The following is a 27,243-nucleotide window of genomic DNA, read 5'->3' on the forward strand; positions in this document are numbered from 1 at the left end:
CACGGTGAAACCCTGTCTCTACTAAAAACACAAAAAATTAGCTGGGCGTGGTGGCATGCGCCTGTAGTCCCAGCTACTCGGGAGGCTGAGGCAAGAGAATCACTTGAACCCTGGAGGTGGAGGTTGCAGTGAGCCGAGATCGCACCACTGCACTCCAGCCTGGGCAACAGAGCAAGACTCCGTCTCAAAAAAAAAAAAAAGTTTGGCCTAGGAATGAGGCTACTAATTAGGAACACAATTGCAGATGGCATCGTGAACCCTACCTAGTCTTTATCTTAGAAACAAACAGGAAGCCATTGATAGAAAAGGAAACAGCACTTGTCAAGAGTATAGATGAAAAAATCTGGAGATTTTTGCTTGCTGGAAATAACATATAAGTCAGTTTTGTAGAAACTGATCTAATTTTAGAGTGGTGAAAAATACATCATGGGAAAATGATACACAAAGTGCTGTTCAAACCACGTTTGCATTACTAATGTTATTCCAGGATGCAGTGAAAGGATATTTGCAAATTAGAGCAAATCCTGAGGTATTTGCCAAGTTGGAAAAGGTACCATAAACTGAAACTCCCAAACCAGCTGAAAGATGTGACTAAGGCATAATAGCTGCCTTCAAATATTTGAGAGGCATGTACAATGTATTCTATCTGGCTCTCAGAGCAGAACTGGGTGAAAATTACAAAATACCAGATTTGAACTCAGTATGAGAAATAACTTTATGGTTATTTGTCCGTAAAGGAAAGGGATTGCTTCCTAAGCATTAATGAGTGTCTTATCACTAGAGACAGAGCAGAAGCTGAATGACGTCTGTCATAGGTGTCACAGAAGAAATTCCAGATTTAAATGAAAAGTTGTACTAGATGTACTGTGTGTAAGGTTGTTTGAGACTTTGTATTCCATTTTGATTTCTACTTACTCCTCAGAGCTTACCTTATGGTTTTGAGAAGACAGTATGATGTAGAACAATTAAACTGGCAGTCAGATCTGGGCCCCTTGTCAGCTAACAGTGATTAGATCTGCAACATTGGGCAAGTTACTTCTGGACCTCAGTTTTCTCACTAGAAATAAAGAAATGGAACTAATTGAATAATAATATCCCTTACATTTCTAATGTAATGTGAAAATTTCAGCCCTACTCACACGTAATGGCTCATATCAGTTTTTAGCCTTAACTAGAGTGGTGCCAGTTAGCTTGTTTTGATATTTGGCTTTTGTGCATACTAACATAGTGCAATTTGGATAATAACACAAATCCTTGGTACATAGCTCCTGCCATATCCTCCAGGTACAAAAAAGAATGGTAGATAAGAACTTTCATGAACTAGTTTATCATCTTCACACTTTTCCAGGTTTCTTTACACAAATTTACCAGTTCTATATCCTACATGAATATATATCATAGATTTTTTTTTCTTTGTGATTTCTATAAATATATAGGTAGTGTTCATTTTAAGAGAGCTTCATAAGTGAAAATGAATTTTAAGTAGAGCGAGGTAACTCAAGCCTGTAATCCCAGCTACTTAAGAGGTTGAGGTGGGAGAACCACTTGAGTCCAAGACTAGAAGGCTGCAGTGAACTGATAGTGCCACTGCACTCCAACCTGACCAATGGAATGAGACCCTGTCTCTGCAAAAATAATTATAAAATGAATTTTAGAAATTGTAGACTGACAGCAATTGTCATGTAAATAGTGGTATTCTTGCATTTAGACATATATGACAAAACTTTTAAGAGTGATTTTTCATAAAGTTATGGAAAGCCACATAAACTCATAGATTATAAAAACTTCAGAGATGATATAGCCTAATCCCTTTATTTTACAGGTGCAGAAACATAAAGAAGGGAAGTGATTTTCTCAAGGTCTACAGTTGTCAACGACGGTACTATGTATTCCATTATCTTCTCTTTACCAAACTTATCTGGATTAATATACCAATGAGCCTTTCAAATTATGTGGCGTAAACTTATTTGCTCTCCAATGTTAGTCACAATTTTTTTTTAATGGGTAGAGCCCTCCTTGTCAACTAATTATTCATTGAATAGTAAATTGGTAGATTGTGCCAATTAATTCTCATGTTAATGATTATTTAAAGAATTTAATACTAATTCATTTTACTAGGCAGAGTTACAGTTATTTAGTTATGTTGAAACCTAGTGAGGATGGTAGCCACAGACACATGAATAAACAAGTATTTACTTCAGGAGCTGATTTACTACAAATTGTAACACGCAGAATAAGCAATTACATTGAAAAAAGTATCAATATAGTTATTACGAATTAACTTTTATCTTGTGGTTTGTTTTAAAATAGGCTATTTATTCAAACATGATAGCATGTTGCATTCTGATAATGTGCACCCCAAACGCCCAGCAACCAGAAATAACAGTTTATGCTTACGATACTTGGAACGAGGCTTTCAGTTTTAACTTGCAGAATGGAAAAGACATTTGTCTATCGTATCTCTAAATGGATTATGCCTCTGACTGAATAGTTGAATGAGTAATGCTAAGGAAGGAAACAAACACCTCTATGCTGGAAATGACCCACTTTACGTTAGAGTTGTGTGTTTTTCTTTCTTTCTTTTTTCTAGGGAAAGTACAAAGGTCTTTGCAAATGTCAGTGAACTGAAAGCTGTTAAACTGGCTTTTTCATATGAAGCCAGATGGACATGAAACTATTTTACTCCCTCTATTTCCTTGTGTAGGCCATGTACTAAATTTGCATAATATAATTATGACACTTTTAGAAAAAAGTTTTAATAGTGTGTTTTAAAAAATGACATTGTTATATTAGAAAAATGGGGAAATGCTATTTTTAGATAATTTTTGTTTATCTCCTAATAAAATGCAAGTTTCAGCCACTGTACTACTTGATTAATTCAAAATTTGGACTTCTTTTTCCTCTAAAACAACTACTTAAGGCAGTGTATTGAATTAAAGTAGATTCAGTCTTCTGGTTTTTGAAGAAGAAAAGAAGTAGAGAGGGTAGCAGGTAGGTTTACGAATATAGGTACACTATGTATTGTGAATTCATAGGCTATAAATCAAAACTTATAATTAGCATTCTCATGAATCTTAGATGAAACTTGTGTTTCTATTTGAACACCTAATAACTTTGGTAAAGTCAGAGGCCATCTATATCACTTCACCAAAGTGAGAATTGGCTACTTTTTGAGCTCTTTTAAGTCTAGGGCTCCAAGCCTTCAAGGCCCATCCCTGGGAAATAGAATGGGCAGAAGGGAAGGAGACAAAAGAAAATAGTTTATATATCCCTAAATATATCTGGTGCTGTCAAAAATGATAATTAAACTTGCTAAAGTATTCAGTGTAATCCTAAATGAAAAAGAGAGTATAAATGATTACACCTCTGTAAAATAAAATGTGAGTGTCTATGGAATAAAAGCCAAAGGAAATAAATACAGTGAAACAAATGATTGTGTTGAGGCAATAGGATTATGGGTGAGTTTTTTTCCTTGACCTACTTAAAAAGGTATCTTTTATGTTGGTGTGTTATTTTTTATGATAAAAAAGAAGGGGGGAAACCTACTTCTTCACTGTCTCCTGGTTTTCACTGTCAGAAACTGGCTTCTGGACTTCCAAAATCATAAGACCCCAGAACAGATACAGGAGAAGTAATTCTCAAATGTGTTTTCAGCCTGGCTACCAGAGCAGCAAATAAAAGTAGCTGGAGGAGGAGAGGATTCCTTTATTTGGGTGAACGATATTGAATTTTGTGTTTTGTTTTGGCAGGGAATGTAATGAATAGGATAATAATATCTGAAATCCTCACTGAGTGCCAGGTCTAAAGTACTTTTTAGGCATTGCCTACATAATATATTAATGTTAAAAACTCTATAATGCATTGTTATAGTTACTACTTTACCATCTGTAGTCATTTCCTTAGCCCATTACAGCTTTGTTTTTACTTACTTCCTATGTGCTATTGGCAAAAATATAGAGGGAGTAAAATACATTACATTTCTATATGTTATAGGCCCAACAATCCATTATATACATATTATTTGAAATTGCTTTTTAAAATCAATTACGGAGGAAAAATATGCATTTATCATTACGTAATTATCAATGTTGTTTGTTCCTGTAGATTCATATTTCTGTAGGGTCACTTGATTTCAGCCTGAAGAACTTCATTTAGTATTGTAAAATGAGTCTGCTAACAAATTCTCTCAGTTTTGCTTATCTGGGAAAGTATTTATTTCATCTTCATTTTTGAAAGATAGCTTTAGTCTATATAAGATTCTTGGTTGCCTACTTTTTTCTTTGAGTATATGGAATATGTTTTCCTATTGCTTTCTGGCTTCCATGGTTTCTGATGAGAAGTAAGGTGTTAATCTTAAATCTTATTGAAGTACCTTTGTAAGTGATGCATTGTTTTTCTCTTGCTGATTAAAACTTCTCCTTTGACTTTCAGCATTTATACTATAAAGTATCTGTTTGTGGGCATCTTTGCTTTTTTTTCCCAGAGCATTCGTTAAGCTTCTTGGATGTATAAGTTATAGATTTCTAATAAAATTGGAAACTTTTCTGCCATTATTTCTCCAAATATTTTTTTTTCTCTCCTGGTATTCAGCACAAGGGCTACAGGATTACAGCTGCTCTTATGTTAATGGACCTTGGGCTGCTTTGCTTTTTTAGATTCTCACATTTGTTCTCTGCTTTCCTCTGTTGTTCTTTCATACTGTCAGCTGTTGCTACTTGCTACTGTGAGTTTGTTTCTTTTGTTCCAACTTGCTTTTTGTGTATTTCCACTCAGATGATCTAGGAAACTAGATAATTAAACTTATTACATTATGTCTAAATTAAGAGCAAAATAGCTCCACTGAAATCTCTGAAAGGCTATGCTGTGAGCAATAGCCAGATAGTCAAGACTAAAGTTGCCCCTACCCTGAATAAGAAGTAGTTATGCCAGGTGCGGTGGCTCACACCTGTAATCCTAGCACTTTGGGAGGCTGAGGCAGGCGGATTACTTGAGGTCAGGAGTTTGAGACCAGCCTGGCTAACATGGTGAAACCCCATCTCTACTAAAAATACAAAAACTAATCAGGTGTGGTGGCATGGCTCTGTAATCCCAGCTGTTTGGGAGGCTGAGGTATGAGAATCGCTTGAACCCAGGGGGTGTAGATTGCAGTGAGGCAAGATTGCGTCACTGCACTCCAGCTAGGGTGACAGTGCGAGACTCCATCTCAAAAAAATAAATAAATAAATGAATAAGTAGTAGTTACTAGCTGCCCAGTTGATTTGGTTCTGTCCAGTGGGTAAGGATACTGGGCTGCTTGCTAGGAGTCTGCTCTTCTTGTGAATGTTACTGCTATTATCTTTTATATTTCTTTTTAAGAAGTCATGAATTTTCAAGAACCAGAGCAATATATCATCCCCAAGTTTTGCCAGTGTTGAGTCAATGGTTTCTAAATGACTCATCAGCAATGTGAAAAACTGAGGGGTAATATATGAAGTGGTAGAATGCATCAGTCAGCCTTGAGCTTAGTGTAGTTTGATAACCATCATTGACTGAGATGATGAATATGGAAGCATTCCCTTTGAAAACAAAGACAAAAAGTTGAGCAGTTGCAAACATTGGGGAAATACAGAGTAGAACTTAGAGTGACTTTGAAAATGAAGGAATGGGTTAATCAACAGAAACAGAATAGGAGGAAACATGCAATAGTTTAGGTCTAATAAATCCTTCCAAACAAATACATAATTAGAAGAAAGGCAAGGTAGATATAAATGTCACCCAAACACCCAGTTAAGGAACATTTCAAGTCATGAGATACTCTGAGCATAACATTAGAAAAATAAATAAATAAAGATTCTGGGTTAATTGTTCATTTGAATATGAATAAATAGTGTGGAACAGTTGTTTGAAATGCTGGAAACAGGCTATATTGGTGGGAGTATGACTAGGGTGTCTTTAGCACTATTTAAGCCCTTATTTTGGTCACATTTGGACTTAGCACTCTTGTGCCTTAGAGAAGCCAGGGTCTGCCCGAGAGAAAAAGGCAAATAATAATAATGATTAAAAGAATATAAAAGAATGTAAGGAAAGCCTAACAACAGCCGTTTGCACTAGTCATTTGGATCTCTCCCAGTGTTTCCCCTCGAAGCCTCACTCCAGTACTTGGAGTGAGACATGAGAGATATTACTGTGTACTGTCCCTTTTAATCCTCTCAGTTCTAGGTAGTTCTCTCAACAAAGTGCCATGCAGAGTGTTGTAAAGGAAGAAGATCCCCAGAAACAAAGGCCCTTTGCATTATAGATCTGCCTTCCAAGAAGCTATCTGCTATCTTATCTGTTAGATTGGGCATCTCTGAAGGGCAGAGAATATGTCTTTCATTTTTATCTTTGCACCCTTCCCTTCCTTGGTAACTGAAAGCTTCCCAACAATTGAATTAATATGAAGAAAGAACATGTTCCAAAAAAATAAGACTTTTCCTTTTTGTTGCCTTATTTGAAAGCTTTAAGTCAATAGGATAGCCTCATAATTCAAAGCTGTGACTTTATGTTTTTCTCAAATATCTTTATTACATTAGAGAAGAAACTAGTAAAATTAATAGTACAAGGGGGATATTAAGGGTAGCTTTTGAAATGTTAGACAGTAATCCCTGAGCCACAGTTTCATCACCAGTTAAAGGTAGATAATTATCCTTTCTGTTGACCTTAGAGATTTACTATGAAGATTAAATAATAATCCTAAGTGGGAATACTTAGTGCCCTAAAGAAATTTTTTTTTTAAATAAGGAATTGTAGGCCGGGCGCGGTGGCTCAAGCCTGTAATCCCAGCACTTTAGGAGGCCGAGACGGGTAGATCACGAGGTCAGGAGATCGAGACCATCCTGGCGAACACAGTGAAACCCCGTCTCTACTAAAAAATACAAAAAATAGCCGGGCAAAGTGGCGGGCGCCTGTAGTCCCTGCGACTCGGGAGGCTGAGGCAGGAGAATGGCGCAAACCCAGGAGGCGGAGCTTGCAGTGAGCTGAGATCCGGCCACTGCACTCCAGCCTGGGCGACAGTGCAAGACTCCGTCTCAAAAAAATAAATTAAAAAAATAAAAATAAGGAATTGTTTATGTTATAGCTGGATCTACACCTAGCAATGAAGTGTCAGGCCATGCATTACTTTTTTTTATTTCCTCTCTTTTTTAGAGACAGGGTCTTGCTATGTTGCCCAGCCTGGAATTGAACTCAAGTGATCTTCCTGCTGCCTTAGCCTCCCAAGTAGCTGGGACTTGTAGATAATTTTTGAGGAGTTTTTATTTTTGATAATGTGCCAATTTACAAGTGAATTAGCAGTGAACACTTGAGTCTGTGGAACTCTGATTAAAGTTGGCCCATTTCTTTCTTTGGCCTGTAGTACCTTAAAGTGATGGTTCTTCAGGAAGCTGGCACAGCTGGTGAACCACAGCAAATGAGAGCAAGTGCACCTTTTGTCCTGTCCAATATCGCTTCATTCTCATGACACTTTGGGTCCAAATGTATTCTATTGTCTCCAAACATGCTGCCTTTGTGTTTTCATTTTGATGTTTAAACTAGAAAGGATGAAGGCAAGACAAACAACAATGGAACAGCTGAAAGGAAAATCCCATAGTTTCAGCAAAGATTTCATCTGTAGTGGCAAATCCTTGGTGCTCAGTTTTCCTTAAAAAAAAAAAAAAAAAAAAAAAAAACCTGATTGCATTTTTTAATCACAATGCTCCTCCACTTACATCAGAATTAATTATTCAGATTTAGTTTGTTAGAGGTTTGCTGTTTAACTTTAGGTGAAACCCCGTCTCTACTAAAAATACAGAAAGTTAGCTGGGCATGGTGGCATGCACCTGTAGTCCCAGCTACTCAGGAGACTGAGGTACAAGAATTGCTTGAACCTGGGAGGCGGAGGTTGCAGTGAGCCGAGATTGGGCCACTGCACTCCAGCCTTGGCATCAGCGTGCGACTCCATCTCAAAAAAAAAATAAGAAACTTAATAAATTACTAGCACATGGCTGGGCACAGTGGCTCACGCCTGTAGTCCCAGCTCTTTGGGAGGTTGAGATGGGCAGATTACCTGAGGTCGGGAGTTCAAGACTAGCCTGACCAACATGGAGAAACTCCATCTCTACCAAAAATACAAAATTAGCCGGGCCTAGTGGTGCATGCCTGTAATCCCAGCTACTTGGGAGGCTGAGGCAGGAGAATCACTTGAACCCGGGAGGCGGAGGTTGCAGTGAGCCGAGATCGTGCCATTGCACTCCAGCCTCGGCAACAAGAGCAAAACTCCTTCTCAAAAAAAATAAAAATAAAAATAAATAAATAAATAACTAGCACATTAATAAGATTTAATGTCTTTTAAAGAAGATTTTTAAATGTAAAACTTTTAATTTCTTTTTTTTTTTTTAAGACAGACTTTCGCTCTTGTTGCCCAGGCTGTAGTGCAATGGCATGATCTCGGCTCACCGCAACCTCTGCCTCCTGGGTTCAAGTGATTCTCCTGCCTCAGCCTCCCAAGTAGCTGGGACTACAGGCCTGTGCCACCATGCCTGGCTAATTTTTGTATTTTTCGTAGAGATGGGGTTTCACCATGCTGGCCAGGCTGATCTCAAACTCCTGACCTCATGAGCTACCACGCCCGGCCTTCTTAATATTTTATTTATCTTTATGATAACAGAAATATGATGTACAGAAAACTCTATACCTTGACTAAGTTCTTATAATCTGTGTCATTCGTTTTCTCATTCAAATGTAGTGGCAGTAGAGTCACTCCTTTGCATTAACCAGGAATCAATGGATTTAGATAGGAGGGTTTTTTAAAACAATCCAATCCATTTGGGATAATCCCTTTAAAGTGGTTGTCCAGAGTTGCCATTCATTTAGCTGCCCTGAAAAACAAGCTAATAAACAGAAAATCTCCTACTTATGACTTTCCTGGAGCTTTTCCATTACTTTTCAGTGGTGGCTGCGTTGAAGTAAGTTCATCTCACCAGACCTTGGAGAAGGGGAAGGAAAAACACTTTGATTTAAACTACTTTATGAAGAAAATATTTCTTCTACTGTATAATGTAATGTAAAATATTTATAAGTGAACAATTGAACAGCTATTGACTTATTGATTTGAATTGATTTGACTTAATCCATACATTGTTTATGTTTTCTGATTCCAGCAGTTAATTAGTCTTTTTTAAATTTTAGGTTATAAAGTGCTATACTAACTTGTATAGTTCTGAAAAAGAGTTTTAAATTGGGGTTTTAAAATGCTCTTCATCAGGCCAGGTGCAGTGGCTCATACCTGTAATTCCAGCACTTTGGGAGGCCGAGGCAGGTGGATCACGAGGTCAGGAGTTTGAGATCAGCCTGACCAGCATGGGGAAACCCCGTCTCTACTAAAAATACAAAAATTAGCCGGGTGTGATGGCACACACCTGTAGTCCCAGCTACTCAGGAGGCTGAGGCATGAGAATCACTTGAACCTGAGAGGCGGAGGTTGCAATGAGCCAAGATTGCGCCACTGCACTCCAGCCTGGGCGACAGAACAAGCCTCTGTCTCAAAAACAAAAAAAGAAAGAAATGGTCTTCATCACCCACGGCTCCTGTTTCCCTACTGCGTTGCTTGCTCCACCAAAGAAAAGGTCAGAAAATTCTCAAAATAAGACTGTAATTTAGAATAATTAATTTGGTGTAAGAAAACAAGAACTTTTAAATTTATGATAATCCTCATGGAGGAGATACAATTTGTACTTTCTACAGAGCATTCAATGCAAGTGACCAATTTATTTTTATTCCTGATTTTTCCATATTCATGATGCTGCTTATATCAAAGGATTTTTAATAATCCTATAATATATGTGAAAGGGCTCTTAAAATTGTAAAGCTATATTCTATTCCAATTATTTATTATTAGAGAAAAATGAGCATGATGTCTGTGTATAAGCTGTTCCATTGAAACTTCCACGAAAATGCTTTGGTGCCTCACTCATATTCCCTAATCTGTACCACTTCAGTGCACATGGGCCCAATTGCCAACTGCCAGCACTTGTATTTCTTCCCTGAGGGCTTTCTCTCACTACCTGAGCCAGTTTTGCTGTCCAGTCTGCTGGAAGTATTGGCAGAATTATACTCACTGGGAGCAGCCCTTAACCAAAGACTGGCTGGAGTTTAGGCACACCCCAGCTCCCTCGCCTTCCAGGTGGGATAACTGAGCTTTGTGTCCTTCACAGGCTCCCAGAGTTTCCCCAGAGAGATTACAAAGATTATGCTTCAGTCCCTTAGAATCTTAGCTATCTTAATTTCAGACTTTATTGGTTGCCTTTTCCCCCCCTTGACATTTCCCCATTCTCCTGGATCTTCTTCACCTTTTAAAAGAAACTGTAGACCTCCTAAAATAAACTATAATGAGACACCTTATTTTATTTTGCTTTGCTTTATTCTGCTTTGCAGATACTGCTTTTGCTTTTTACAAATTGAAGGTTTGTGGCAACCCTGAGTCAAGCAAGTCTATCGGTGTCATTTTTTCCAACAGCATGTGCTCACTTTGTGTCTCTGTGTCATGTTTTGGTAATTCTCACAATATGTCAAACTTTCTATGATTACTATATCTGTTATGGTGATCTATAATCAGTGATCTTTCATGTTATTATGGTAATTGTAGGGGGGTGCCATGAACCACGCTTATATAAGATGACTAAGATGGCAAACTTCATGGATAAATGTGTGTGTCCTGACTGCTCCACCGACCAGCCATTCCCTCGTCTCTCTCCCTCTCCTCAGGCCTCCCTATTTCCCGAATCATAACAATATTGAAATTAGGCCAATTAATAACTGCGATGACCAGGTGCTGTGGCTCACACCTGTAATCCCATCACTTTGGGAGGCTGAGGCGGGCAAATCACATGAGCTTGGGAGTTTGAGACCAGCCTGGGCGATGTGGCAAAGCACTGTCTCTACCCAAAACCCAAAGATCAGCCAGGTGTGGTGGCACACACCTGTAGTCCCAGCTCCTTGGGAGGCTGAGGTGAGAGGATCACTTAAGCCTGGGAGGCAGAGGTTGGCAACAACCAGCCTGGGTGACAGAGCAAGATCTTGTCTTCAGCCTGGGCAACAGAGCAAGACCCTGTCCAAAAAAAAAAAAGTATATATATATATACACACAAAATATATATTTATATATATATATATTTATTTTTATATATAAATATATAAAATATATAAATATATAAAAATATATTTTATATATATATAAAAATATATAAAAATATATTTTGTGTATATATATATGTAAAAACCCCTGCAATGGTCTCTAACTGTTCAAGTGAAAGGACGAGCCATTAGTCTCTCATGTTAAATCAAAAACTGGATATCATTAAGCTTAGTGAGGAAGGTATGTGTAAGGCTAAGATAGGTCAAAAGCTAGGCTTGTACCTAACAGTTAACAAGTTAAGAATGGAAGGCAAAAGTTCTTGAAGATAATTGAAAGTGATACTCCAACAAATACATGGATAAGAAAGTGAAACAACCATATTGGTCATAGGAAGAAAGTTTCAGTGATCTGGAAAGATCAAACCAGCCACAACATTCCCTTAGGCCAAAGCCTAATCCAGGTTAGAGACCCTATTTCTACCAAAGATAGAAAAAATTAGCCAGGCGCGGTGGCTCATGCCTGTAATCCCAGCACTTTGGGAGGCCGAGGTGGTTGGATCACCTGAGGTCAGGAGTTCAAGATCAGCCTGGACAACGTGGTGAAACCCTGTCTCTGCCAAAAATATAAAAATTAGCTGGGCATGGTGGTACACGCCTAGAATCCCAGCTACTTGGGAGGCTGAGGCAGGAGAATCATTTGAACCTAAAGGTGGAGGTTGCAGTGAGCCGACATCGCGCCACTGCCTCCAGCCTGGGCAGCAGAGTGAAACTCTGTCTCAAAAAAAAGAAAAAGAAAGAAAAAGAAAAAATTAGTTGAAGATGATGGCGTGTGCCCATAGTCCCAGCTACTCAGGAGGCTGAGGCCAGAGGATGATGTGAGTCCAGGATTTCAAGGCTGCAGTGAGCTATGGTTATACAACTGTACTCCAGCCTGGGTGACAGAACATGATGCTGTCTCAGAAAAAAAAAAAAAAAAAAAAAAAGCTAATGTAGCTTGTTACTTTCAGTTGAAGCCAATATTCATTTACCATTCTGGAAATCTTAGGGCACTTAAGAACTATGTAAATCTACTCTGCCTATGTTCTATCAATGGAACAACAAAGCCTGGATAATAGCACATCTGTTTACAGCTTGGTAACTGGATATTTTAAGTCCATTTTTTGAGACCTGCTGCTCAGAAAAAAGGATTTCTTTCAAAATATTACTGCACATTATCAATGCACCCTAAGAGCTCTGGTAGAGATGTATAAGATTAGTGTTTTTATAGTGGCTAACACAACATCCATGCTGCAGTCCATGGATCAAGGAATAATTTTGACTTTCAGGTCTTATTAAGAGATACATTTTATAAGGCTATAGCTGCCATAGATAGTAAATCTTCTGATGAATCTGGGCAAAGTAAATTGAAAACCTTCTGGAAAGGAGTCACCATTCTGGATGCCATTAAGAACATTTGTGGGCTAGACACGGTGGCTCACGCCTGTAATCCCAACATTTGAGAGACTGAGGTGGGTGGATCACCTGAGGTCAGGAGTTCAAGACCAGCCTGGCCAACATGGCAAAACCCCGTCTCTACTAAAAATACAAAAATTCGTCAGGTATGGTGGCAGGCACCTGTAACCCCAGCTACTCGGGAGGCTGAGGCAGGAGAATCGCTTGAACCTGGGAGGCAGAGGTTGCAGTGAGCCGAGATCGCGAGCTGCATTCCAGGCTGGCCAACAGAGTGAGACTGTCTCAAAAAAAACATTTGTGATTCATGGGAGGAGGTCAAAATAGCAACATTAGCAGGAGTTTGGAAGAAGTTGATGTCAACACTCATGGATGACTTTGAGGGGTTTAAGACTTCAGTGGAGGCAATAACTACTGATGTAGCGGAAATAGCAGGAGAATTAGAAGTGGAGCCTGAATGTGACCGAATTGCTGCAACCTCATGATAAAACTTGAACAGGGCCAGGTGAAGTGGCCCTGTAATCCTGGTAATCATGCCTGTAATCTCAGCACTTTAGGAGGCTGAGGCAGGAGGATCGCTTGTGCTCAGGAGTTTGAGACATGCCTAGGCAACATAGTGAGACCTCGTCTCTACTAAAATAATTTTTTTAAATTAGTTGGGTATGATAGTACGTGCTTGTAGTCCCAGCTACTTGGAAGGCTGAGGCAGGAGGATTGCTTGAGCCCAGGAGATGAAGGCTGCAGTGAGTCATGATCATGCTACTGCACTCCAGCCTAGGCAACAGAGCAAGACCTTATCTCAAAAAAAAAAAAAAAAAAAAAAAAAAAAATCTTGAACAGTTCAGGTGTTGCTTCTTATGGATGAGCAAAGAAAGTGGTTTCTTGAGATGGAATCTCCTCCTGTTGAGGATACTGTGAACATTATTGAGATGACACAACAAAGGATTTAAATATAACATAACCTTAGTTAATAAAGCAGCAACAGGGTTTGAGAGCATTTACTCTAATTTTGAAAGAAGTTCTATGGATAAAATGCTATGAGACAGCATCTTATGCTACGGAGAAATCTTTCCTGAATGGAAGAGTCAATTGATGCAACAAACCTCACTATTACTTTAAGAAATTGCCACAGCCATTCCAACCTTCAGCAGCCACCATCCTGGTTAGCAGCCATCAACACTGATGCAAGACCTTCTACCAACAAAAAGATGACAACTTGCTGAAGGTTTGGATGATTGATAGCCTTTTTTAGCAACAAGACTTTTTTTTTTTTTTTTTGCAAGAAGATTTTTTTTTTTTTTTTTTTTGAGACGGAGTCTCGCTCTGTCGCCCGGGCTGGAGTGCAGTGGCCGGATCTCAGCTCACTGCAAGCTCCGCCTCCGGGGTTTCCGCCATTCTCCTGCCTCAGCCTCCCGAGTAGCTGGGACTACAGGCGCCCGCCATCTCGCCCGGCTAGTTTTTTGTATTTTTTAGTAGAGACGGGGTTTCACTGTGTTCGCCAGGATGGTCTCGATCTCCTGACCTCGTGATCTGCCCGTCTCGGCCTCCCAAAGTGCTGGGATTACAGGCTTGAGCCACCGCGCCCGGCCGCAACAAGATATTTTAAAATGAAGGTATGTACATTGCTTTTTTAGGCATAGTGGTATTGCATACTTAATATAATACAGTGTAATATAAACATAATGTTTTTTTGTTTGTTCATTTGTTTTAATGTGCTTTCTATACACACATATCTCTTAACGTATCTCTTAAGTTTCCTGAGCCCTATTTCCATCCAGATTGCTGTCCTAATCCCTTCTGATAGAAAAATTCTAGAGGTACTTCAGGGTAGACTGCATGCTGTGAGGACAAAAATATATTTATTTTTTAAATTTTATTTTACTTTAAGTTCTGGGATACATGTGCAGAACGTGCAGGTTTGTTACATAGGCACACATGTGCCATGGTGGTTAGCTGCACTATCAACCTGTCATCCAGGTTTTAAGCCTCACATGCGTTAGGTATTTGTCTTAATGTTCTCCCTCCCCTTGCGCCCCACTCCCTGACAGGCCCCAGTGTGTGATATTCTCCTTCCTGTGTCCATATGTTCTCATTGTTCACCTCCCACTTATGAGTGAGAACATGTGATGTTAGGTTTTCTGTTCCTGTGTTAGTTTGCTGAGAATGGTGGCTTGCAGATTCATTCATGTCCTGCAAAGGACACAAACTCATCCTTTTTAATGGCTGCATAGTATTCCATGGTGTATATGTGCCACATTTTCTTTATCCAGTCTATCACTGATAGACATTTGGGTTGGTTCCAAGTCTTTGCTATCATAAGTAGTGCTGCAGTAAACATACGTGTGCATGTGTCTTTATAGTAGAATGATTTATAATCCTTTGGGTATATACCCACTAATGGGATTGCTGGGTCAAATGGTATTTCTGGTTCTAGATCCTTGAGTAATTGCCACGCTGTCTTCCACAATGATTGAACTAGTTTATACTCCCACGAACAGTGTAAAAGAGTTCCTGTTTCTCCACAGCCTTGACAGCATCTGTTGTTTCCTGACTTTTTTAATAACCACCATTCTAACTGGTGTGAGATGGTATCTCACTGTTTCTTTGATTTGCATTTCTCTAATGACCAGTGATGATGAGCTTTTTTTCATGTTTGTTGGCTGCATAAATGTCTTCTTTTGAGCAATGTCTGGTCATATCCTTTGACCATTTTTTGATTTTTTTTTCTTATAAATTTGTTTAAGTTCCTTGTTTCTGGATATTAGACCTTCATCAGATGGATAGATTGCAAAAATTTTCTTCCATTCTGCAGGTTGCCTGTTCACTCTAATGATAGTTTCTTTTGCTGTGCAGAAGCTTCTTTAGTTTAATTAGATCCCATTTGTCAATTTTGGCTTTTGTTGCAATTGCTTTTGGTATAGTATAAACGTAACTTTTATATGTACTGAAAAATGAAAAAAAAATGTGTGACTTGCTTTATTGCAATGCTCTGAGACTGAACCTGCAATATCTCTAAGGTATGTCTGTATTTGTATCCAAATCCTTGCTTGTCTCAGGGTCTACTTATTGGGGGAGGGTCCCTAGAAAGATTCTGCCATTGCTTAAAACCTATTTGTGACTCCCAAAGTCACCAAATCATGGAATATTTAGATCTACATGGAAGGAACCTTAGAAAAGCAGTATAATGGAAAAGGGAGGCTTTTGAACATTAAATATCTGCATTTAAATTCTGGCTATACCATTTACAGCATGACTTTATACCATCACTCAAAACTTAAATGTCCTCATCTATAAGTGGTTGCAATATTAATATTTGCCCTGCCTGCATTACTGGGTCTTTTTAAAGATCATACATGTGAAAGAATTTAGGTAGATATTCACACAAAGATTATTATTGTTATTATTAATTGAAGAAAGCTGCAAGACACCAGTTGAAATTGGAATAAGTGAAGAGAGAAGGCATTCTAGGTCTGAGACAGGTGGTTGTTTATGAGAGCCATGCTAATCAGTTAGGTTTAAAACCAAGGATTTGTTTGCAGAATGGGAAAAAATAATGTATAACGCTTTCTCAGCCCAGTCTGAAGAGTGGCGTTCTATGTGACAGACCATGGAAACCATTATATCCTATAAAGGAGGTACAGAGAAGGAGAAAAGATATATTAGCAGAATTGCACAGAAAATTGCATAGAAGACAGAGGAAAACCCTGGAAAGCAATGTAATTTCTTGGCATCTCTTCTTTATTCTTACCACTGTTCACATCTCCATACATGACTCTATGGGTTGACAGTGGTTAAGCATGAAGACCTCATGGTTGAAGTCAATCTGTATGAACCCCAGGAAAGCTAGACAAAATGGATCCAATGCCCTCATTGCACAGTCTGGAATTTCCAATGCCCTCCCCCAGGTTTCTGTGAATTCCTGGGTAACTGTGCTCTCTAGTGACCACCTCTGGCTCGGAACTCCTGTTTCTACAGAATTAATTCATTTATGAATTTTCTTTCTTTTCCTGCAACAATGTCCCTATTTAGTATCTTTTTTTCTGAAACAGGATCTTGCTCTGCGCCCAGGCTAGAGTGCAATGGCACCATCTTAGCTCCCTGAAGCCTAGGTTCAAACAATCCTCCTTCCTCAACCTCCCGAGTAGCTGGGACTACATGCATGTGCCACTGCACCTGGCTAATGTTTTAATTTCTTGTAAAGGCAGAGTCTCGCTATGTTGCCCAGGCTGGCCTCAAAGTCTTTGCCTCAAATGATCCTCCCACCTCGGCCTCTCCCAAAGTGCTGGAATTATAGCCATGAGCCACTGCACCTGGCTTTGTATCTTATTGACCTATGAATAGAACATAGCCTTTTTTCTTGACTTAAACACATATGTGCACACACATGTTCCCATGAGGTGTTTGTATACACAAAAGATTTTACTGATGGCTTGCAATGACACAAAGGATTTTATTGGGACACAAAAAAATGTAACTCTGAATATTAGATACCACTGATTGTAAAAAGTCAGTTGGTCATTTCCTGCCATGTTTTTTGCCTGTCTCCTTTATTCTTGAATGGTGCTCTCAAATTTCTGATTCTATGAAGGTGAAAATGTGAACACTTTTTTTTTTTATTTCCTTTTCCCTTGTGGGATCATGCCTCATGGTCCCACCTGGTACCCCAAAGCAGTGCCTCATGGTATTTTTCTAAAAACATACTTTCCTGAAAAGTGGCAGACATGGAGGTGGACCCCTCGGATGTCCCTTGAAGGGCACTTGCTTCAGGAGCAGAGCTGACTGACAGCTTCCGGCTGCCAAACTTCTGTTTCTGCTGTGACTCTCACATTGAGATTGTGCTTCCCCTGGGATGCTCCCAGCCAGTAACTACACATAGTGAAGCTACTAGAGGGAGCCATTCTTTTTTTTTTTTTTTTTTTTTTTTTGAGACGGAGTCTCGTTCTGTTGCCCAGGCTGGAGTGCAGTGGCCAGATCTCAGCTCACTGCAAGCTCCGCCTCCCGGGTTCACGCCATTCTCCTGCCTCAGCCTCCCGAGTACTTGGACTACAGGCGCCCGCCACCTCGCCCGGCTAGTTTTTTTGTATTTTTTAGTAGAGTCGGGGTTTCACCGTGTTAGCCAGGATGGTCTCGATCTCCTGACCTCGTGATCTGCCCATCTCGGCCTCCCAAAGTGCTGGGATTACAGGCTTGAGCCACCGCGCCCGGCCGAGGGAGCCATTCTTGCCTGACGGGGAGCTTCTCTACAGAAGTCCCAGGGGGAATTTGCCCAGGGACTCCCCATTGACCGGGTCAGACTTTCTCAGAACTGTGTTGCAGTCGGAGGCCCATCCTACAAATTTAGCTCTGCTCTCCTTTCAGAGATGTCATACCTTCGTCACAATCTGAAGGCTTTTCTTCCCTACTCTGCCCTCTCTGTTTACTTTTTACACCTTACCCTCTCCCAGTAAATCTCTTGTACATACAATTTCATCTAGCTTCATGGAGAGAGATTTACCGGGGAGAGGGCAAGATGTAGAACATTTCCTAAGAACTATGCCAGTTTCTAAAATTATTTTTCCCTACCCTGCCACAGAGGTATATCACAGAATCTCTTCGCTTATCATATTGGAAAGTATTAATTATTTGTATATAATGGGTATACATTTCTCCATGACAATGAGATTTTGGTCTGAAGCCCAATTGTCAAATACATTCATCCATTGGTATCCCTGGGGATTGGTTTCAGGAGGCCCTTCAGATACCAGAATTCCCAGATGCTCAAGTCCCTTATATAAAATAGGGTAGTATTGCACATGACCTATGCATATCCTCCTGTATACTTTAAATCATGTCTAAATTACTTATAATACCTATTACAGTGCCTGTATATTCATTCATGTGTCTTTCATTCATGCGATTCAACATGGTACTTGGTCTGCAACATATTCAAATTTTACTTTTTCTAACTCTGGAATTTTTTCTGAGTATTGTCTATCCATATGAATCCATACAGATTGTCTATCTATGAATTGTCTGTCTATGAATCCATAGATGCCTAACTCATGAATATGTAGGACTAAATGTAAAAGTCTTTAGAACTCACTCCTCTTTCCTCCTTAAAGAAATTAGGAAAGTCTTAGTCCTCAGTCTATGGTTACTCAGAAATCACTTCTCAGTCCACTCAAAGGCTCATGGTTGTACTAGTGGCTCTATTCTGCTGGTGCCCCATTATGAGGAACTTTGCTGAGCCCTGAAGGCCAAGACACTTAGTACCTGGTCTCAGTAATATTCCTGCAGTTTTCCCCATAAACAACCCATAAATTCAGTCCTCTTAAACTTATAAGCCTACAGCTTTTCTCCTAGATTTCAGAAATATTTTCATCCTCTAAAATGGGATTACCAAATGAGACCCTATTGCCGGGTATGGTGGCTCATGCCTGTAATCCCAGCATTTTGGGAGACTGAGGCGGGCAGATCACTTGAGGTCAGGAGTTTGAGACCAGCCTGGCGAACATGGTGAAACCTTGTCTCTACTAAAAATACAAAAATTAGCCAGGTATGCTGGTGTGCGCCTGAAATCTCAGCTACTTGGGAGGCCGAGGCCTGAGAATTTCTTGAACAAGGGAGGCAAAGATTGCATTGAGCCAAGATCACACCATGGCACTCCAGCCTGAGCGATAGGGAGAATCTTCCCAAAAACAAAACAAACAACCACCAAAAAACCCAAACAACAATGACAACAAAAACCCAAAGTAAGACCCCCATCTCTAAAAAAAACACATACATATATAAAATTAGCTAGGCATGGTGGTGTACACCCGTAGTTACAGCTACAGGAGGCTGAGCTGGGAGGACCACTTGAGCCCAGGAGGTCAAAGCTGCAGTGAGCCATTATCACACCACTGTACTCCAGCCTGGGCAACAGAGTGAGATCCTATCTCTAAATAAATTTTTAAAAATAAAATAAAATGGGAATATTTCCCTCTTCTACCTTTGAAGTAGTCCTTCACTATTTCCACTTTTAATCTCCATAATGAATCACTTGAAAATAAAGATCTGCATAGTCCTCAGGGATAAAACCATCAATGAGACAAAGACTTGGTTACCCTTCTGGGACAAGAGTTATGGTAACTCTCGAGTCTAAAGCTGAGAAAAACAAAACAGGTAATTTTACGGTAAGTTACTGTTCTCTGTCAAAAAACCAATAAGTCAATCCACTACACACGTTTTCTTTATTGTATTTCCTTGATGGTGGAGATTTGAAGAAAGCAAATTTGGCGGTATCATACTTTTAAGCACCAGGTAGTGGACAGCAGAGATTATTATATCCAAAAGAGACCTTGGGATTAAGTAATTCACGTTCCCAACTTGACAGCTGAAAGGACAATGCAGGGTGGGAATGGTCAGGTTTTGGTCCAAGACCACACAATATTAAGGCAAAAACTTAGCGTAAGTCAAAGGTATAAGAACGTAAGTAGAAAAGACAAGGATATACATAGAATTAGTTTCATTACTTGCTCTCTGGGTAAATGTGGACTTGTTATTTATGTAATCTGAGTTTTTTTCTATGTTTAGACTTTGCATTCTATTATGCGTCTTGTAGACTTGTTTGGAAAATAAACTATAATGAAAAAGGTGACGGTGGAGTGGTGGTAAAAAAAAAAATATATATATATATTTATAAAAAATATAATATTTATATTTATTTATTTATAAAAAATAAAATATATATATATATATATATATATTTTGCGACAGAGTCTCCCTCTGTCATACAGGCTGAAGTGCAGTGGTATGATCTTGGATCACTGCAACCTCCGCCTCCCTGGTTCAAGTGATTCTCCTGCCTCAACCTCCCAAGTAGCTGGGATTACAGGTGTGTGCCAACATGGCCGGCTAATTTTTGTATTTTTAGTAGAGATGGGGTTTTGCTATTTTGGCCAGGCTGGTCTCGAACTCCTGACCTCAGGTGATTTGCCCGCCTTGGCTTCCCAAAGTGCTGGGATTACAGGTGTGAGTTACTTCGCCCAGCTGGTAAATATTTAATAATAGACTCTTGAGGTTGAAGGAAAAGCCCTAATTTGTAGTATTTGGTTATTTCTATGGTGTAAATATTCATCCAGTGGCCAGTTCCAAGCTACCAGTGGTTTAGCAACCAGCTGGTGAAATTCCTAATCACTGCTTCTCATAATCCTGTATGAGCCAGCACGGGCCAGCTTCAGCACACCACTGATTGTGTAACACTTGACATATAGCAGATACTCAATAAATAATAGTTGCCTTCTCATCCTCACCAGGCCTGAGTTCTTTCCACCACACTATATAACTATTGTTAGATGAACACTATTTGAATTTCTCAAGATATGAGAGTCATAATTGTACTTATTCATATAAATAAAATGAACTCTGTCTCTCATATGAAGATGCCTGCATTTCACAGATTTTCAAGGTATATTTGTGATGCACTTTCCTTTTTTTTTTTTTTCCCCCCGAGACTGAGTCTTGCTCTGTCACCCAGGTTGGAGTGCAGTGGCACAATCTCAGCTCACTGCAACCTCCGCCTCTCGGGTTCAAGCAATTCTCCTGCCTCAGTCTCCCAGCTAGCTGGGATTACAAGTGTGCACCATCACGCCCAGATAATTTTTGTATTTTTAGTAGAGACAGGGTTTCACCATATTGACCAGGCTAGTCTTGAACTCCTGACCTCAGGTGATCCACCTTCCGTGGCCTCCCAAAGTGCTAGGATTACAGGGGTGAGCCACAGTGCCCCAGCCAGGGATGCACTTTCTAACAATGTTGGATCTGTGACCTGCACATAATTCACCAGGCATAAATTGTAGCTTCCCAGAGAGGTTGACATCCTTCAGAGCAGCTGAAACTAAGGTACATTTAAAGCCTGATGAGACCATAAAGCAGAAGAGAAATGGTGATTTCAAATGAGAATATTGAATTAAAGGCAGATGCTCTGAATTATAATTTAGCTCTTTCTCAAACAGGCAATTCTATGTAGCATACCCCAGGATGAGTGGAAATGACGCGTTTATTTATTATTTTCTTCAATGATTCCCTGAATAATTCCAGCTATCCTATTTGTTTACTTGCTTTCTTTAAATTTAAAGATGTACTACGGACTTCAATTTCTAGGCAAGAAGGAATGACTGGTACAGAAATACCCTCCCACTATAAACAACTAGAAGACTGTAAAACATACATGAAACAACTGTTTTCAGACATTGGAATCACAGTATGTTCAACATTTTGATTCCTGAGAGAAGCGATACAATTAAAATGAGCCCTACAATTGAACTGGCTTTCGGTCTTGAGGTGGGGTTGTGAGACATAATACAGGAACATCTAGTTAAATTTCACATACACAACACATTTCAGATTATAATGAATAATTTTTCATATGAGTATGTACACAATACAATGTTGTATTCTTCTTTGTTAAATCCGGCAATGCTACCTGGAGGCAATTTTTGGACTGTGACACAGGGAGAGAAAACTCAAATGGACTATCATTTCATTAGGATGAGGAGATAGAAATTCTAGTTTGGTGAGGCTGAGGCAGGTAACATTTCCAGTGCAGAAAACTGCAGGGGAGCAAACTACACAGGGAAAGAACTCAGAAAATCTCACAAGGACCTCCTTGATTTCTTGGCTGCATACTGCCACTCTGTATGCATAGGGTGAAACTCCACAAGACCAGCATGTAAAGGAAGAGTTCACACAGGGCTTGGGGACATTTGAATTCTGTCCACCCAGGGCAGAAAGACTTTTCTGAATATTTATGGCCATCAGAGGGGATCTGAGAGAGTTTATACCTTACAAGTACGCTATATTGGTCCTAGGATAAAGGCAACACTAAACTCAATATAATAAAACTTACAAGGCTTCAAAAGAAGCAAGGTGATCTGAAGGTAGCAACTGCCTGCCAAAACTAATTTCAACATTTTTAAAAGAGGACAACAAAATCTCAACACAAAACAGTGTCACATACATAATGTCCAGCACCCAATGAAAAATTAGTGGACATACAAAAAAACAGCAAATTGCAACTCATATCCAGGAGAAAATCATAAGAACAGAACTAAAAATGACAGAAATGATGAAATTAGGTAGCAAGGGATAGAAAACAGTTATAAACATGTTCAAGAATTTAAGGGAAAACAAATAACATGAGAAGACAATCTAAACTGTAAAGACATAAATTGGGCAAGCAATTTACCTTCCACTTCAATATACCTTACCACTTCATTTAAGTATGATATTGTGTACCATGAGCACATACAATCTAACAGCACGTGAGGGCAGGAAAAAATGGTCTGATACATCATTTGCCGTGGAATATCTATAGAGAAAGTGAGGTAACCCAGAAAATATTGAATTTCTCCAAAAAGGTTCAATCTGAGCATTCTCAGGAAAACAGTCAACTCTCTAGTATAAATCATTCAAGAAAATGCAGATCTGGGCTGGGCGCAGTGGCTCATGCCTGTAATTCAAGCACTTTGGGAGGTCGAGGTGGGCGGATCACCTGGAGTTCAAGACCAGCCTAGCCAACATGGTGAAACCCTGTCTCTACTAAAAATACAAAATTATCTGGGCATGGCAGCACATGCCTGTAATACCAGCTACTTGGGAGGTTGAGGCAGGAAGAATCACTTGAACCCGGGAGGCGGAGCTTGCAGTGAGCTGAGATCATGCCACTGCACTCCAGCCTGGGCAAGAGAGCAAGACTCGTCTCAAAAAAAAAAAAAATTAAAAAATTAAAAAGAAAACGCAGATCTGAAAAAAATTTTTTGGCCCTGAGTCACTCCATTTTAGAGACTGTAGAACCTTGCTTACATTATGATATCACAGGATGTGGGGAGGAATGGGATTTATACAAAAATGTTGCAGATAAACCTTGTTTCTTTTTTTCTTTTTTTTTAGAGACAGGGTCTTGCTATGTTGCTCAGGCTGGTCTTGAACTCCTGAGCTCAACTGATCCTCCTACCTTGGCCTCCTAAAGTGCTGGGATTACAGATGTGAGCCATTGCACCCAGCCTCTGCAGTTAGGCTCTTAAATATTTTCACCTTGATGTCATGTGCAACCATAATGATCTATTTTGTGTTTGGATTAGTCAGCTATTCTATTGCCTGTTAAGAAAGGATTGGTGCTTTTTAAATTGTTTTTTGTCTTTTTTTTTTTTTTTTTTTTTTTAGAGACAAGGTCTTGCTATGTTGTCCACGTTGGTCTTGGACTCCCAGCTTCACGTGATCCTCCCATCTCAGCCTCCCAAGTAGCTGGGATTACAGGTGTGTGCCACCATGCCTGGCTGATGCTTTTTGATAAGAATGAAAAAGGAAACACTTTTGCTGCTGAAGGAACTTAATTTGTATTAGGAAGCTTTTGCTTATGTTCTATACTAGTCTCTATAGCTGTTTTATCTGCTTTCCACATATGAAAAAACATGTGTTTCATCGTTAACCTCTCACTTTTACCCCTCATCTCTCTCATTCTTCCTCTTCTTCCCTCTCCTTGTGAATCCCATTCAAACTTTTCCCTAGTAAGTCAACAATAGATAATTTTACCAAGCTGTTATATCATTCTAACTTGGAAAATAAAAATAAACAGCAATCGCTAAATAAGTCATGCTTACTATTACATGTTGAGAAGTGAAATCTATCAAGAAATAACTGACTGGGATTCATCAAGAAGTTAAAGAGTGTCCAACTTGCTGTAACACAGCTGTGTTGGACAGGGTGGGGCTAGTCAGATTTTATTTATTTAAATTAACTGACGGAATTTGGAGTACCCCAGAAAACATATTGTAAGAAGCATGTATTAGGTACATTGCCAAGATAAGACATTTTTTTTCTATTGCCAGACTTCAATTTGGTGGATGAATAAAGTAAGAGAGCATGCAAGGGCATTACCTTTTCACTATCATGTCAGTGTGACATTGAATTACATCATATTTTTAATTCAAACACACCTGACCATGCCTAAGGCATAGCATTGTTAAACACAACTTCAGAGAACAAAGAGATTCTGAAGAAGATGCCAAAAAAGTAGAATCAAATTCAAATCAAACTGTTTGCCACAGCCGTATCAGATTCAAGTCGCACTGTCTTGGAAGGGACTAAAGGCTTTCCCAGATTTTCTCTTGTGAACAAGATAAAAAACTAACTGAACACATGCTGAAAGTGTTTTGCACATACCCTGAGAATTATAAACTATTCTCAAATTCTTGTAATCAAATGGGGTGTGGGAGTGGGGCAGGGAGGAAAACACCAGGAAAATACTAAGTGGCAAAACTTATTTGGATAAGGGAAGAGTGTTGAGACAAAAGGAAAAAAGAAGAATAAACATAGACATAGAAAGGATGCTGTTCTGATTTTTTTTGTTCTTGGGGGAAGGAAAGTTAATGGATTGATATATTTTTGCTCAGACAATTTCCAGATCGGCCTTTTTGACTGGCTAGGGAAAGAAGGGCAAGAGAAATGTATACCTTCCCGGAAGGTCTTACACGCTGTATACAAAGACTTACTTGGAGTAACTGTTCGCCAGGTTTTTAATTGAAAGTGTATGGGAGTATTCTGGGTATAAAGTAAGGATCACACAGTGAGAGGTTGATTTTCGTGACTTGGGAAGAAAAACATAACAGTTAAAGACTCGGAAACACCTCATCAATTTTCTTGTTACTGAGAAGATTAGAGTAAAACTGGTAACAGACTCAATGTGCCCAGAAATATAACAAATGGCATATCCATATTCCCCCCAAATTTTCAGTCTCCTCAAGAGCAGGGACCATTCTTGTGCCTGGTGCATATGTTAAAATGAGGGAAAATAATCAAGAAGAGCCATCTTTGAAGCTATTAAATATTGAATAAGACATAACTGTGAACTGGGCATGGTGGCTCACATCTGTAATCCCAGCACTTTGGGAGACTGAGGCGGGTGAATCACGAGGTAAGGAGTTCAAGACCAGCCTGGCCAAAATGGTGAAACCCTGTCTCTACTAAAAATATAAAAAATTAGTTGGGCATATTGGCTGGAGCCTGTAATCCCAGGTACTCCGGAGGCTGAGGCAGGAGAATCACTTGAACCCGGGAGGCGGAGGTTGCAATGAGCCGAGATAGCGCCACTGCACTCCAGCCCAGGCGACCAAGTGAGACTCCATCTCAAAAAAAAAAAGAAGAAGAAGAAGAAGAAAAAAAAGACATAACTTTGGGATAAAAAATACTTATTCTGGCCGGGTGTGGTGGCTCATGCCTGTAATCCCAGCACTTTGGGAGGCCGAGGCAGGTGGATCACGAGGTCAGGAGATCGAGACCATCCTGGCTAACACAATGAAACCCCGTCTCCACTAAAAATACAAAAAAATTAGCCGGGCGTGGTGGCGGCGCCTGTAGTCCCAGCTACTCGGAGGCTGAGGCAGGAGAATGGCGGGAACCCGGGAGGCGGAGCTTGCAGTGAGCCGAGATCGCGCCACTGCACTCCAGCCTGGGCGACAGAGCGAGACTCCGTCTCAAAAAACAAACAAACAAACAACAACAACAACAACAAAAACGTATTCTGGAACACTGCATGTTCTCATTTATACTCTATGTCACTTAACAAAAGATTTTAGTTTGATTGACATAAAGTCAGTTGATATTTTCCCCTACACATTGGCAACTAAGACCTCGAAATGAAGTTTCTATGCTTTATGAGATGCCTAAGTGGAAAGAATATCAGATTTTTGTGTCAGTTGTGTGACTGCTTCAGCTAGGAAGGACCCAGCACAAACCTTAATTTTTCTGAATCTCTTTGTTCTTCTCTATAAAGAGGTTAATGTCTTCTTGCTGGGTTCTTATAAGAACTAAAGGAGATAATGTTTGAATAAACGTCTTATAACCCAATAATCATTTTTCTCCTTTCTTTCTTTTTTTTTTTTAACAACCGCTTTTCACATGTCATGTTTATAAGAAAATTAGCGACATTCTTTTTGGTGGGGGGGCGGGCGAAGGGGACGGAGTTTCGCTCTTGTTGCCCAGGCTGGAGTGCAATGGCACGATCTGGGCTCGCTGCAACCTCCACCTCCCGGGTTCAAGCAATTCTCCTGTCTCAGGCTCCCGAGTAGCTGGGATAACAGGTGTGTGCCACCACAGCCGGCTAATTTTTGTATTTTTAGTAGAGACGGGGTTTCATCCTATTGTCAGGCTGGTCTCGGACTCCTGACCTCAGGTGATCCGCCCGCCTCAGCCTCCCAAAGTGCTGGGATTACAGGCGTGAGTCACTGTGCCTGGCCTGAAAATAAGCAACATTCTTTGCTATACACATTGACAAATATTCAAGTTTGTCAGAGGAGTCTCATCTGTTTGGGCCATTTGATTCTAGAAGCTGACAAAAAAGCCGGTTGTATTTCCAGATGAAATTAATGGTATATGTGGTTATTGTATTTACTTGAAACTAAAAATTCTGAATTTTATTTTCACTAGGTTGTTAAATTTAAACCATTTTAAATGCTAAATACATTAAACAAATAACAATGAGTTCATTTTTAAACACCTGCACTCTAATGTTGCTGCCAAACTAATTAGAGGATAAAAAATAAATAAATTTGAAAACCGTGAAGAGTTATACTGGTAGGTTATGAAAACCAAAGTCTCTCCTTAAAAATCACCTCTGGGAGGCCGAGGCGGGTGGATCACGTGGTCAGG

The 27,243-nt window shown here is 39.7% G+C and overlaps 1 protein-coding gene across 4 annotated transcripts in view; it reads left to right on the forward strand.

The window, feature by feature from the left end:
* LOC105498664 (abhydrolase domain containing 17B, depalmitoylase) overlaps positions 1-23,777 on the forward strand; it is a 72,332-nt gene extending 48,555 nt beyond the window's left edge. For 2 of the 4 annotated variants that reach the window (XM_011770924.3, XM_011770923.3), the window contains exon 5: positions 1,823-6,754. In XM_011770924.3, the coding sequence (XP_011769226.1) occupies positions 1,823-1,849 (27 nt within the window). In that variant the 3' untranslated portion in view covers positions 1,850-6,754. Of the gene's footprint in view, positions 1-1,822; positions 6,755-23,760 lie in introns of those variants that run through there. The other 2 variants (XM_071077672.1, XM_011770922.3) reach the window with 2 other exon arrangements.
* The last annotated feature ends 3,466 nt before the right edge of the window (positions 23,778-27,243 follow it).

The sequence above is a fragment of the Macaca nemestrina genome, chromosome 14 (genome assembly GCF_043159975.1).
Source record: "Macaca nemestrina isolate mMacNem1 chromosome 14, mMacNem.hap1, whole genome shotgun sequence".
Classification (NCBI taxonomy): Eukaryota; Metazoa; Chordata; class Mammalia; order Primates; family Cercopithecidae; genus Macaca; species Macaca nemestrina.